This window comes from Labeo rohita, chromosome 25 (genome assembly GCF_022985175.1).
Source record: "Labeo rohita strain BAU-BD-2019 chromosome 25, IGBB_LRoh.1.0, whole genome shotgun sequence".
Taxonomy (NCBI): domain Eukaryota; kingdom Metazoa; phylum Chordata; class Actinopteri; order Cypriniformes; family Cyprinidae; genus Labeo; species Labeo rohita.
The window spans coordinates 25,156,349-25,171,068 of record NC_066893.1 but is presented as its reverse complement, the minus strand read 5'-3'; the positions used below and the strand labels follow the sequence as shown (position 1 = coordinate 25,171,068).

Genomic DNA, 14,720 nt, shown 5'->3' with positions numbered 1-14,720 from the left:
AATGTATTGGCTTGGATGCTCCTCCTCCATTCGTTTTAAAACAGAACAGCGTTTGAGAATTAAAAACCTTCTTTACATTGTAAAAAAAAACGTTTCACGTTCCCAAAGAATTAGTAATATTATTAGTACGTTGATAACGATATAGGCTACACATAAATATACAACAAAAACAAACAAACTGTTAGGTTATATAACTTTACCTTGATGTTATTTAATTTACATTAGAAAAATAGTACTATTGTGACTGAAAACGTTTATTACTTACATACGTTTTTATGTACGTCTTCCACACCTATATTTCAATCATTACGGTAACCGGATCTTCTCGCCGTTGCCATGGGAGACGCGGCAGCGCTCTTGCTCTGGTGTGGCTCACAAACAGCTGAAGTCAGAAACTCTCCGTTACAATCACTGGAAATCAGGATGAGTTTACTATTCAGATGGGTGATTTTATAATTCACACGGAATTAAGGGAGAAGAAGTCTGCGTTTCGACTTGTGCGGGTTTAAAGGTTTGTAAAAGTTTCAAGATGTGTGCGTTTGGTTAGCGGTTAGCCTTTTTAGCAGGTTAAATCTCTTGTTGATCAGAATAAACGAGCGGTTCATGACTGGTTTTAAGTAGTTTCGCTCTTGATGAATGCATTTTATGTTGTTGTATAATTTAATCGCACTTTACTTAATCAGTTATTAGTTTGTCCAAAAGCACTGTTTTGTTAAATTGTTGGTAAACGGATAGAGAAACATTTAACATAATACATAGATGTGTTCACTCAGGACCTCAGTGAAATCATCCAGTGAACCGACAGCTAATCTCGTGCCTTCTGTCATTACACACAATCTAATTAATTAATTAGGAGCGATGCTGCATATACTGTCGATATTTCATGGTGAACGTCAGGGGTGTTGAGAGAAGCTGGTTAATCTCTTTGTTTAGGCTGTATGGAGTTCTGAATCAGACAGAGATTAGAGATGCCCAGAGCGTCTCATCTCCTCCTGCACTCAGTGAAATTAACCCGTAATCCCCTCAGTGACCTGCTGCTCTTCCTGTGTAACACCTTGGATAACACGCGCTGAAGGACTCTGACTCACGGCCCAGTCCACACACGAGGCCAGTGTGACAGCAGTCCAGCTCTGCTTATTCCACTGGTGAGTAGGTAGGTAGGTAGATAGATGGATAGATATTCAGTAGATAGACAGACAGCCAGACAGCCAGACAGATTGACATTTAGCAGAGATAGACATTCAATAGATAGATAGATATAGATAGATAGACATTTAGCAGACAAACAGACAGACAGACATGCAGATAGATAGACAGACATTTAGCAGACAGATAGATAGACATTCAGTAGATAGATAGACGTATAGCAGACAGACAGATGGACAGACATTCGATAGATAGATAGATAGATAGACAGACAGACAGCCAGACAGACATTTAGCAGAGATAGACATTATCAATAGATAGATAGATAGACATTCAGCAGATAGACAGACATTAGATAGATAGACATTTAGCAGACAGACATACAGATAGACATTCAGTAGAGAGACAGACATACTGCAGACAGATAGATAGATAGATAGATAGACAGACAGACTGACATTTAACAGAGATGGACATTCAATAGATAGATAGATAGATAGACATTCAGCAGATAGACAGCCAGATGGATAGACATTTAGTAGAGATAGACAGACATTCGATAGACAGATAGATAGGTAGGTAGATAGATAGACATTCAGCTAGATAGACAGACATTTAGCAGACAGATAGATATTCAGTAGATAGACAGACAGATAGATAGATAGACAGACAGACAGACAGACAGACAGACAGACAGACATTTAGCAGACAGATAGATATTCATTCGATAGATAGACAGACAGACAGCCAGATTGACATTTTAGCAGAGATAGACATTTGATAGATAGATAGGTAGATAGATAGACATTCAGATAGATAGACAGACATTTAGCAGACAGATAGATATTCAGTAGATAGACAGACAGATGGACAGACATTCGATAGATAAATAGATAGATAGATAGACGGACAGCCAGACATACATTTAGCAGAGATAGACATTCAAAAGATAGATAGATAGATAGACAGCCAGATAGACAGACATTAGATAGATAGATAGATAGATAGATAGATAGATAGATAGACATTCAGCAGATAGACAGCCAGATAGACAGACATTAGATAGATAGATAGATAGATAGATAGATAGATAGACATTCAGCAGATAGACAGACATTAGATAGATAGATAGATAGACAGACAGACATTTAGCAGACAGATAGACAGACATATAGCAGACAGATAGATAGATAGACAGACAGACAGACAGACAGACTGACATTTAACAGAGATGGACATTCAATAGATTGATAGATAGACATTCAGCAGATAGACAACCAGATGGATAGACATTTAGCAGAGATAGACATTCAATAGATAGATAGACATTTAGCAGACAGACAGATAGACATTCAGATAGACATTCAGATAGATAGACAGACATTTAGCAGACAGATAGATATTCAGTAGATAGACAGACAGATAGATAGACATTCGATAGATAGATAGACAGACAGACATTTAGCAGACAGATAGATATTCAGTAGATAGACAGACAGATAGATAGACATTCGATAGATAGATAGACAGACAGACAGACAGACATTTAGCAGACAGATAGATATTCATTCGATAGATAGATAGACATTTTAGCAGAGATAGACATTCGATAGATAGATAGATAGACAGACATTCTATCTATCTATCTATCTATCTATCTATATAGATAGATAGATAGATAGATAGATAGATATTCAGCAGATAGACAGCCAGACAGATAGACATTCGATAGATAGATTGATAGAGAGATAGACATTTAGCAGACAGACAGATAGATGATAGATAGATGATAGATAGATGATAGATAGATAGATATTCAGCAGATAGACAGACAGACAGATAGATATTTAGCAGACAGATAGATAGACATTTGATAGATAGATAGACACTTTGTAGACAAATAGACATTCAGTAGATAGATAGACAGACATATAGACATTTAGCAGGCAAATAGATAGATAGATAGATATTCAGATAGACAGCCAGACAGATATTCATATAGATATTTAACAGATAGCTGTTAATTTTTCTGATGTGATTTTATTTTCTTCACGATGCATTCAGGAGGAACATCTCAACACACTCTGATGAGGATTTCAGCTCTTCAGGAACATTAATGTTCACCTGAGCATTTGAATGTTTACTCATCAGTCTATCCAGCATGGCTGACGCCAGGATTAAACGGTCCGTGGAACAACTCCAGGAATTATCGTCGCTGTGCTTTGGTTTTTCATGAAGTACCAGGAAGTGAGATGGAATTTCCTCCACATAATCACGGCGAGATGATCTCCATGTCAGACGTCTGCTGAAGAGTTTCATATGGCGGAGGGCTGTGGTGGTGTCGTTGTGTAGTATATTCCGGATCACTGCAGACATGCTCCAGACAAATAACTACTCGCTGGTGCTGCTGATCCAGCTGGCACTGCTGGCCTTTGACCTGTTCGTCAATTCCTTTAGCGAACTGCTGCGGTCTGCTCCGGTCATACAGCTCGTGCTCTTCATGTGAGTGTGTTATAGATTTCACCACATCAATCTGAATTGCTCAATATTCAAAGCAGATAAATATTGATTAAATAAGCACTTTTATGTCATATTTTCAAAAATACTATATAGAGCAGGGGTCACCAAACTTGTTCCTGGAGTGCCGGTGTCCTGCAGAGTTCACCTCCAACTTTCCTCAACACACCTGCCTGGAAGTTTCAAGTATTGCTAGTAAGACCTTGATTAGCAGGTTCAGGTGTGTTTGATTAGTGTTGGAGCTAAACTCTGCAGGGACACCGGCCCTCCAGGACCGGGTCTGGTGACCCCTGATATAGACACTATAGATGAAGTGAGAAAATGCAAACCTTGAATGCAATGCAGGATGCTTTGAATCAAAGTCATGTCGGTTATCTGTCTTGTTTCTGCAGAATTCAGGACATCGGCATCCTGTTTAACGTGATCATCATTCTTCTCATGATGTTCAACACATACGTGTTCCAGGTGGGGCTGGTGTCACTGTTATTGGAGCGATTCCGAGCGCTGCTGATACTGTCTGCACTCTACCTCACCCTCAGCATCTGCTTTCACTGCTGGGTCATGGTGTGTACACACACACACACACACACACACACACACACACACACACACACACACACACACACACACACACACACACACACACACACACACACACACACACACACACTGATTAATACTAGGTCCTACATGAAATCTGTGAACACGTATGTAAAATTCTATGAAACTCGCATGTTTAAATCCATTCTGCTGCATTTTTGGATAATGTTGAAATGAAAAATAAAACTAAAATAAAATGATAAAATAATTAATGTTTTATTTTTAAATCCATTCTGCTGAAATTTAATGGAAAATTAGTATTGCAAAATATATATAAAAAAATACTAAAATAACTAAAAATAAAATAATAAAAAATAATGAAGGTTTTATTTATTGTATTATATATATATATATAAATACATTTTATATATATATTTTATATATATATATATATACATTTTATATATATATATATATATATATATATACACATTTTATATATATATATATATATATATATATATATATATATATATATATATATATATATATATATATATAATAAAATTATTATTTTATTTTTTTATTTTTAATAATTATTTTAAATGATTATAATTCCGCCAAGCCATTTCGCACCAAAGAAGGCCTTGAGCTGAAACATTTGTGTTTTGTCCTGCTGGTGATAAATGTAAAATAAAATGTAAGACTATTTTTTTGAGTGCAGATCATGGTTTCATATATGATATTATGAAAAATAATTTACAAAAAAAAATTATATATATATATATATATATATATATTGTCTATATAGTATATATTCAGAAACTATATATTATATTATATTCTGAAATTTTGTAGATAATTATTTTTGTGTATTGTATTAAGAAATAAAAATTAAAGTAAAAAAGTAAATCTAAGTAAATCATTTGCAATTAATCCATTCTGCTGAAATTTTGCAGAAAAGTATTATCGTATAATGTTTAAATTGAAGTTAAAGATAAAATAAATATAAAAATAAAAATTACTTATATTGTCCAAAATTGATTTTGTACATGCTTTCATTTCCCATGGTTAAATCCATTCTGCTGAAATTTTGCAGAATATTACTGTATAATATATTAATAAAAAAAATAAAAATTATTTATATTGTGTTGAAAATTTATTAACTATCTATATTCTGTATAAATTCTCCCATGTTCATTTCCCAAGTTTAAATCTATTCTTTCGGATTTTTGTAGAAAATTAAAAAATAAGATAAATAAAATAGTAAGAATTGTATTTACATATTCGTATTTCTAAAATACTGTAATTTTTCTTTAACTCTGTTAATTTGCAGTGTTTAAATATGTTCTTTTACATTTTTGTAGAAAATTTTACAAAAAATAAAATAAATAAAATAATAAAGAATGTATCTAAAATACTGTAATTTTCCTTTAATTCTGTTAATTTCCCATGTTTAAATATATTCTTTTGAATTTTTGTAGAAAATTAAGTAAAAAAAATAAGATAAATAAAATAGTAAGAATTGTGTTTACATATTTGTATTTGTAAAATACTGTAATTTCCCTTTAATTCGGTTAATTTCCCATGTTTAAATCCATTCTCCTGAAATTTTGCATAAAATAGTTGCATAATAAATCAACTAAAAATGATTTATATTGTGTCCAATATATAAAATAAACATAAAAAAAATGATAGGTTGTGTCTGTACATTCTGTATATTCTGTAAATTCTGTACATATTTGTATATCTAAAATTCAAATTTTTCTTCATTTCCTGTCAGAACCTGAGGTGGATGGAGTCCAATCGTTTCGTGTGGACGGACGGTCTGCAGGTTCTCTTTGTGTTCCAGAGATTAGGTAAGATGACCGTGAGACATTAGCCAAACCCCGTGAGGGTTACTGTCAATCGGGTCAAGAACCTCTCAGTCCCTTACTACGTTTGGAGATACAGGCCTAACCTTTCTCTCTCATGACACAAATGCTGTCACAGAGGTGTGATCAAATCAAAACGCTCTTTATTATTTAACAGTTTTGCTGTTTCCACAGAAGTTAACCATTGATGGTTTTGTGTCTTCACAGCTGCTGTGTTGTATTACTACTTCTACAAACGTACAACTGAGTACCTGGGAGACCCCAGACTTTACGAAGATTCCCCGTGGCTCCGTGACGCATTCGCTAGAGCCCGACAGTGAAACGAAGCACCTGGAAACCAACCCTTAATGGTGCAAGAGGGACATTAACATTGTGGAATACAACACGCGACCAAAGCATTTCAAGAAACAAAACAGATGGACTCTTTCAGAGCCCTGCCACCTTAAAACAAACTTCTGAATTGTAGGAAAGAGCCAAGATGGCTTCCATGGAGCACACTGGCTGATGGAGAAATTGTATTTTTGTGTTTTTAATGACTGAGGAGCGCAACGTGAAATAAAGCATCTTGAAACTTCACATCTGAACGTCTCTAAACACACCTTATAGTACAAACAGTCTTACTGCCAGCACTGGGTCTAAAGCTACAATTGTCATAAATTGCTTCTCACCTGTTGGTTGCGTAGACATCTTGTTGTGTAGGATGTAGTACATACTAAAATGTCTTTTTATATGGTTTTGGATCACTGCTTGAGCAGCGTTTGATCGTACAGTGGAGAGATTTTATTCACTTCAGTTTGCCTTTGAAACAACGAGAATTTGGTCTGAGGAATCATCATATTTTTTGTATATTGTGCCCATTTTGTAAACATTTTGTTTGTATTATTTTAATAAACATCCTCCATAATGTCACACGTTCGCTATATTTTCAATAAATTGTCCACGGAGCATCAACAAAGTGCCTCACTGTTCACCCAACACTAGCAGAGCGTCAGTGCACTTGTTATGCCGTATATTGTGATTGTTTTTTTTCCTGTCACTACTGATGTTGTATTAATAAACATTTTTCATTGGCTTAATTCGTGTCTCTGATGCTTTACTTCTCATTTTGATCGCAAAAATAAGTGTTCAAAGAGTTAAAAATGAACTAAAAATGAAAATTTGGTTAAAATTTACTCACCCTCAGGCCATCCAAGATGTAGATGAGTTCATCAAAACAGATTTGAAAAGATTTGTGTGTGGAAACAGCTGATAAAAACAAAACAATAATCCACAGGGTGAAAACGAAAAAAACTGTGTTAGTTAAGACATTTTAATAAATCATGGTTTTCTTTTTTTTTGTTCATTTTCTTTGTTTAGTTTTTATAATTGCACTGCTGCTTTGATGTTTTACTGTTAATTAAAAAAAAAAAAATCAGAAAAACAGATTTGAGATAAGCACTCTGAAGTTCCAATCTGAATCAAAAGATTCGCGAACCCTCATTTCAGATCGGGAGCTCATTTGCACTTCGGAGTGCGGATCATGAATCATTTAATTTGTGAGATGATTCATGCACCCGCTCCGAAGTTGTGATCTACATAAAATGATTCACGGACCCACTCTGAGGTCCCAATCTGAATTAAACGATTCGCAAACCAGCTCCGAAGTTCCAACCTGAATAAAATGATTCACACTCTGAAGGCCCGATCTAAATCAAAAGATTTGCAAACCATCCTTTTAGATTAGAAAAAAATTAGATCAGGACTTTGGAGCGCGGATCATGAATCATTCACTTCATAAAACGTTTTGTAAACCCACTCCGAAGTTCCGATCTACATTAAATGATTCGTGAACCCACTCCGAGGTCCTGATCTGAATCAAAGGATTCGCACTCTGAAGCGCCGATCTAAATCAAAAGATTGGAGAACCATCATTTTAAATCGGAAAAAAAAATTTAGAACAGGACTTCGGAGCGTAGATCACAAATCTTTCAATCTGTGAAATGATTCGCGAACCTGCTCCGAAGTTCTGATTTACATAAAATGATTTGCGAACTCACTCCGAAGTTCCAACCTGAATTAAATGCTTCGCGAAGCAGCGCGGATCACAAATTCAGTTTGCGAAATTATTCACGAACTCGCTCTGAAGTTCTGATTTACATTAAATGATTTGCGAACCAGCTCCGAAGTTCTAATCTAAATCAAAAGATTTGTGAACCATCGTTTTAGATCGAAAAAAATATATCTAATTTTAAAACAGGACTTAAGAGAGCGTGGATCATGAATCGTTTCAATTTGTGAAATGATTCACAAACCCGCTCCGAAGTTTTGTTCTACATAAAATGATTTGAGAACCCACTCCGAAGTTCCAATTTGAATTAAATGATAGTAAGGATCACAAATTCAGTTTTCAAAATTATTCGCCTAGGTTTTGATCTACATTTAATGATTTGCGTACCTGCTCAGAGTTTTGATCTAAATCAAACGATTCGTGAACAATCACTTTAGATCAGAAAAAAATCACATTATTTTAGATCGGGACTTCAGAGTGTGGATCACAAAATGATTCGCGGACACGCTCCAAAGTTCCAATCTGAATTAAATGATTCGCGAACACACTCCGAAGTTCCAGTCTACATAAAATTATTCAGCGCTCAGTCTCGATAATGGTTCACGATCCATATTTTCAGAATCATTCAGTTCGCGAAATCACAAAGAAAATATCCATATTTCCATTCAAAAAACGACATCCAACAAAAATCTGCGAACATATTCAGGTGAGGTAACGGTTTACACTACTAACTAGTGAAACTTTCCATTAAAATCACGAGCTGCACCTCAATAACATGTCAGATGGAAACATTGTGCATTATTGATTGAATTTGTAGCTTAATTCCCTATATTTTAAATAGTTTGACCACTGTATCTGGTGACAGTGCAATAGGAAAGGATATATTTTCCTAAAACATTGTATATTGATAAGACAAACTGGAGTGCTGTGAATTACTTGTGGATTGTGATGTTTTTATCAGCCGTTTGGAGTCTTATTCTGACGGCACCCATTCACTGCAGTGGATCCATTGGTGATGCTACATTTCCATTTACCAAATCTGATTTCTATGATTAACTATTTTTTTTGGCTGAACTATTTCTTTTAGACGTCATGGCACATGGCTGTAGTCGCTTTAGCTCTGAGACAGGCAACAATCTCCACGCTGACAGACTGTTCTATTCTGATCAGTCAGATTAAGCTTGGATTGGGGTTTTACGCTCCACAAACAGCCCGCGGGACACAAATAGCATGCTATGTTTTCAAATACCCAGCCAACTCACTCCTCACATCGTGTGAGGACGAACGTAAGGAACATACTGACTTTAATAGGAAACAGAACAAAACAATTAAAGGAACAGTTCACCCAAAAATGAAAAATTGCTGAAAATGTCCTCACCCTCAAGCCATTCAAGATGTAGATGAGTTTGTTACTTCATCAGAACAGATTTGGAGAAATGTAGCATTACATCACTTGCTCACCAATGGATCAACACATTACAAGGTCTAAATATAGAGATTTTTAAATAAAGGAAAATGATCCTTGAGAATGAAAACATCTCTAGCAGTGGACACATCAAATGAAAACCAAGAATCACGTTTGATTTTCTAACAAAAACAGTTTTTATTTGTGAAATATTAACCCACAATCCCACCCATCATGCCAGTGCAACTCCATCCAAAAATCCCAGTGCTTCTGTGGTAAAGCTTGAAGTCCCGGAAAAAATGTTCTGATCACCTTGGAATGTTTTTCTGTACATGCCATTTCCACTACCTGATGAACACAAATACAAAGGTCAGATAATACATATAATTCATGTCCAGCCTGGAAAATTCAGGGACTGTATATACTGTAATTTCAAGAATAATTTATAAACCGATCAAGCTACAGACCAGCATTGTTATAGTTAACTAAAACCATAAAAAAAACCTTGAAGTGTTAACTGAAATAAATATCTAAACTTATTTTTTTTCAAAGGCAACATTTCTGACTTTCGTTTCAATAAATGTACTAAAATAACAAACATAAAATGAAACACAAATTAATAAAATGAAAATATTTAAAAATCAAACAAAACAACAAAAATACTAAAACTTTAAAAACAAAATAAAAACATTCAAAATATTAAAAAAAAAAAAAAAAAAAAAAAAAAAAAAAATATTAATAAAATTAATAAAAAAAGAATAAAAAAAAGCAATTGCAACTTTTTTCTTCTATTAAAATAAACTAAGAACCATTAAAAAAAAAAAAAACTGTAACTGAAATAAAAATTTTATTTTATTCCAAGGCAACATTGCTATTTTTTATTCAACTTAACATATACATATATATATATATATATATATATATATATATATATATATATATATAAACTAATTCAAAATATTAATACAAATTGTATAGCCTGCTTCCACTGTTGAATAAAAAAATAAAAAGGTAATTGCAAATGTTTTTCTTATATTAAAAAAAAAAAAAAAAAAAAAAATATATATATATATATAACTTTATTTAAACTTTATTTAACTATGTAAACATATTTATGAAAAATTAAAACTAATTAAAAATATTAATAAAAACTATAACATATGAAAAAAACCAAAAAGGGTAAAACCATTAAATACTTTTTACTTGAAATAAGATAAACTTTAACTTAAATAAAATATTTAAACGAAACTTATTTTATTGCAAGGCAACATCGCCAATTTTTATTGAGTTTAACTTTATTTACTAAAATAAACAACCACTGACAATTAATTAAATTTTTTTTTTTAAATATTTAAAATAGAAATCATTAACTGGAATGAAAATAAAAACTAATTCAAAATATTAATAATAACTGTAATATACGAAAGCTTACTTCCACTGTGGAATAAAAAAATAAAAAGGTAATTGCAACATTTTTTTTAATATTAAAATAAAAACCATTAAAAAATGTGTTACTTGAAATAAAATAAACTTTAACTGCAATAAAATATAGATTTTTTAAAAGTGTATTTTATTCCAATGCAACACTGCTAATTTTTAAGTTTAACTTTGTTTACTAAAATAAAAAAAAATGAAAATTAATAATAAAAAAAAACAAAAACATTTTTTTAAATCAGAAATGTTAATAAATATTAATAAAAACAGCAATATATGAAAGCCTGCTTCCACTGTGAAATAAAAAATAATTGCAACTTTTTTCTTATTTTAAAATAAACTAAAAACCAAAAAAAGCTGCTTGAAATAATGTAAACTGTAACTGAAATATAAAGGAAAAAAAACAACCTTATTTTATTCAAAGGCAACATTGCTCATCTTTATTAAGTTTACTTTACTTTATTTACTAAAATAAACAAAAACTGAAAATTAATAATAAAAAATTAAACTACATAAACATTAAAAAAAAAAAAAAAAAATCAATAAATGAAATAAAAAAAAAAAACAATTTGAAATATTAATAAATGCTGTTATATATGGAAGCCCATTTCCACCATTGAATAAAATAGAATAATTGGCGTAATTCTGCATTTCAATGTTGCATTTTGTCTGCCATGAAATAGGTAACTATGACACTTCTATCTCACAATTCTGACTTTTTTCCTTGCAATTGTGAATTTATCTACAGATATAAACCTACTGTGAAACTGTGAAATAAAAACCTCAGAACTGCCTTTTTTAATCCTATAAAAAGGTGTTACAACACCACTAAAAAGTGTAAAGACACTCACTCTCAGACATAAATGCCGACCCACAGTAAGAGGAACAGAACGCCGAAGCCCATGAAGAGCGACGCCACCAGAGAAATCAGCAGCTCTTTGTACAGATCTCTCGTGTACTTCGTGGACGTTACTTCATATCTGAGAGAGAGTCAAGGATGCAAATACACAAACACATCACAAACACCTTTCTGATTACAAAATATAGTGAAGGATACACAAAGAACCAGGCGGTGAAGAACATGCCGATGGCCAGCAGCACCACGGTGAGGTGGGGAAACACAGCCGGGTTCACCGGACTGGTGTATCTTGTCATGGCTTCCAACTCCTGCATAGAGAATCAGTCATTTACACATTAGTGGACATGATTCCGGACACCAAACAGTAAAATCAGCCAGAAAACAACAGGACACAAAGAGCAGGTGTAATGAAGTGCTGAGATTTTCCATTACGGGTATTTAAATAAACATAACTTTTAACCAAAAAACGTCTCAACAGAAATATGAATTCAGTGTATAAAATACACGGACGTAAAATCTGACACACTTAATGAATGAACAGTCCAAACACTCATTTAAACACTTATCTCTGAATAACAGCTAGTACAAGTTCACGTGAAGCTTGTATACATACACATTTATGACTATAAATATGCATATTATATTTTGTTTAACGTTATTATCTGTCTGCAGTGCAAAAACTGCACTGTTGACTGCAGCTAACAGCTAAAGCTACCAAACTGCTGCAATTTAACAAGACAAAAGCGAAAAACGAAAACACTACACGCGTTATTTACAGTTTCATTTCATTTCTCCACTCTCTGACGGTTAAGAAATATAATAATTTGCTGCAAAATCATGAGTAATTTACCATCGTGTGACAGGTAAAGACAGAATCCGTCCGACCGGAAGAAGAGCTAGAACAGCCACGTAAGTGAAGAGTGACCGGAAGAGGAGTGACTGACAGCGCAATACAAAATTAAAGTCCTAACGTTCCATAGAACGTTAGATAGATAGATAGATAGATAGATAGATAGATAGATAGATAGATAGATAGACAGATTTCAGTGAAAGTATAGATAGATTTCAGTAAAAGTCTATTTCAAGTAACAAGTTTTTAATGGTTTTTTATAAGAGTGCCTCACAGCACAATACAAAATAAAAGTCGCTCCATCGATAGATAGATAGATAGATAGATAGACAGATAGATATATAAATAGATAGATAGATAGATAGATAGATAGATAGATAGATAGATAGATAGATAGATAGATTTCAGTTATATCAAGTAACAAGTTTTTAATGGTTTTTATAGAAGTGACTCACAGCACAATACAAAATAAAAGTCGCTCCATAGTTAGATAGATAGATAGATAGATAGATAGATAGATAGATAGATAGATTTCAGTGAAAGTATAGATAGATTTCAGTTAAAGTCTATTTCAAGTAACAAGTTTTTAATGTTTTTTAGAAGAGTGGCTCACAGCACAATACAAAATAAAAGTCGCTCCATAGTTAGATAGACAGACAGATAGATAGATAGATAGATAGATAGATAGATAGATAGATAGATAGATAGATAGATAGATAGACAGATAGATAGATCGATAGACAGATTTCAGTGAAAGTAGAGATAGATTTCATTTAAAGTTTATTTGAAATAAGTTACTTTAATGGTTTTTATAGGAGTGACTCACAGCACAATACAAAATAAAAGTCGCTCCATAGATAGATAGATAGATAGATAGATAGATAGATAGATAGATAGATTTATTTCAGTTAAAGTTTATTTCAAGTAACAAATTTCTTGAATGGTTTTTATAGGAGTGACCCACAGCACAATACAAAATAAAAGTCGCTTCATAGATATAGATAGATAGATTTCAATTAAAGTTTATTTTATTTCAAGTTTTTTAATGTTTTTTAGAGGAGTGGCTCACAGTACAAAATAAAAGTCCCAACGCTCCATAGATGGATAGATAGATAGATAGATAGATAGATAGATAGATAGATAGATAGATAGATAGAAAGATAGATAGATAGACATTTATTTATGGCTCTCACACAAGGAAAATTTTAAATTTAGTATCCAGAAAAAATATTTATTTAATTTATGCATCATGCTTGCATGCATTTGTATTATGACATCAGTAAACATACATGTCAAAAAAGTGAGACAAATTATGCAGACGAACTAAAAATAACGATTATGTATCAACATACAACAGAGGCTTTCAGAAAGCTCAGATAAAGCAATGGAAATGAGAAAATGTAACAAACACAGTGAATCAACAGTTTTTTAATATTTTAGTTCTTACAGGGCTTAAAGCCATAAAGATAAATATAAAACAGACAACTGAGAAAAATTAATTGATAAACAGGAAATGTTTCACCCCCTTGTAAGACTAATTAAAATGTCAAAAGTGCTGTCAAACGATTAATTGCAATAAATCACATCCAAAATAAAAGTTTTTGTTTACATAATATGTGTGTGCACTCTGTATATTTATTATGTATATATAAATGCACATACAATGTATATTTGAAAGTATTCACATGTATATATTTATATTCATATAACTAATATTATATATTAAAAAATTAATATATAAATGTAACATTTTCATCTACATAATAAATATACACAGTACACACATATATTATGTAAACAAAAACTTATTTTGAATGCCATTAATCACGATTAATCATTTGACAACACTGGTTAAAGTAAAAAATACAATGATTTTAATCAAATGTGTTATGATTAACAGAGAACAAATCATAAATGTAGTAAAATAAAATGACATGTTATAAAAACGAATTTAATGACAAGTAAAAAGTACAGAAATAAAGGATACTGTTGCACATAATGAAAGATATGAGTTATAACAAACAACAAAAACCAAACTGAACTCACAA

At 32.4% G+C, this 14,720-nt stretch overlaps 2 protein-coding genes across 5 annotated transcripts; one reads left to right on the top strand and one right to left on the bottom strand.

Annotated features, from left to right (window-relative positions):
* Nucleotides 1-322: 322 nt before the first annotated feature.
* On the top strand, nt 323-7,137 carry tmem138 (transmembrane protein 138). 4 transcript variants are annotated; one of them, XM_051100026.1, is made up of 6 exons: nt 323-511; nt 1,028-1,145; nt 3,211-3,648; nt 4,056-4,227; nt 5,987-6,062; nt 6,285-7,137. In XM_051100026.1, exons 3-6 carry the CDS (start codon nt 3,521-3,523, stop codon nt 6,395-6,397), a joined length of 489 nt encoding a protein of 162 aa, XP_050955983.1. In that variant the 5' UTR covers nt 323-511; nt 1,028-1,145; nt 3,211-3,520; the 3' UTR covers nt 6,398-7,137. The 4 variants fall into 4 exon arrangements, with proteins under 4 accessions (XP_050955983.1, XP_050955981.1, XP_050955984.1 ...); XM_051100024.1 differs by having other exon boundaries at nt 934-1,145; XM_051100027.1 differs by having other exon boundaries at nt 934-1,153.
* Nucleotides 7,138-9,709: 2,572 nt separating this feature from the next.
* On the bottom strand, nt 9,710-12,798 carry tmem258 (transmembrane protein 258). The gene is made up of 4 exons (XM_051099960.1): nt 12,673-12,798; nt 12,021-12,130; nt 11,815-11,943; nt 9,710-9,877 (listed from the first exon to the last, which is right to left on the bottom strand). The coding sequence occupies exons 1-3, from the start codon at nt 12,673-12,675 to the stop codon at nt 11,817-11,819; spliced, it is 240 nt and encodes a 79-aa protein (XP_050955917.1). The 5' UTR covers nt 12,676-12,798; the 3' UTR covers nt 9,710-9,877; nt 11,815-11,816.
* Between the last annotated feature and the right edge of the window lie 1,922 nt (nt 12,799-14,720).

What these genes read in the sequence shown, in the direction of transcription:
- tmem138 (XM_051100028.1), top strand. Translation starts at nt 3,521, where the DNA reads ATGCTCCAGACAAATAACTACTCGCTGGTGCTGCTGATCCAGCTGGCA. An exon ending in ATACAGCTCGTGCTCTTCAT is followed by an intron (nt 3,649 to 4,055) that starts GTGAGTGTGTTA and finishes TTGTTTCTGCAG; the next exon opens with AATTCAGGACATCGGCATCC. An exon ending in GCTTTCACTGCTGGGTCATG is followed by an intron (nt 4,228 to 5,986) that starts GTGTGTACACAC and finishes ATTTCCTGTCAG; the next exon opens with AACCTGAGGTGGATGGAGTC.
- tmem258 (XM_051099960.1), bottom strand. An exon ending in TTCACCGCCTGGTTCTTTGT is followed by an intron (nt 11,944 to 12,020) that starts GTATCCTTCACT and finishes ACTCTCTCTCAG; the next exon opens with ATATGAAGTAACGTCCACGA.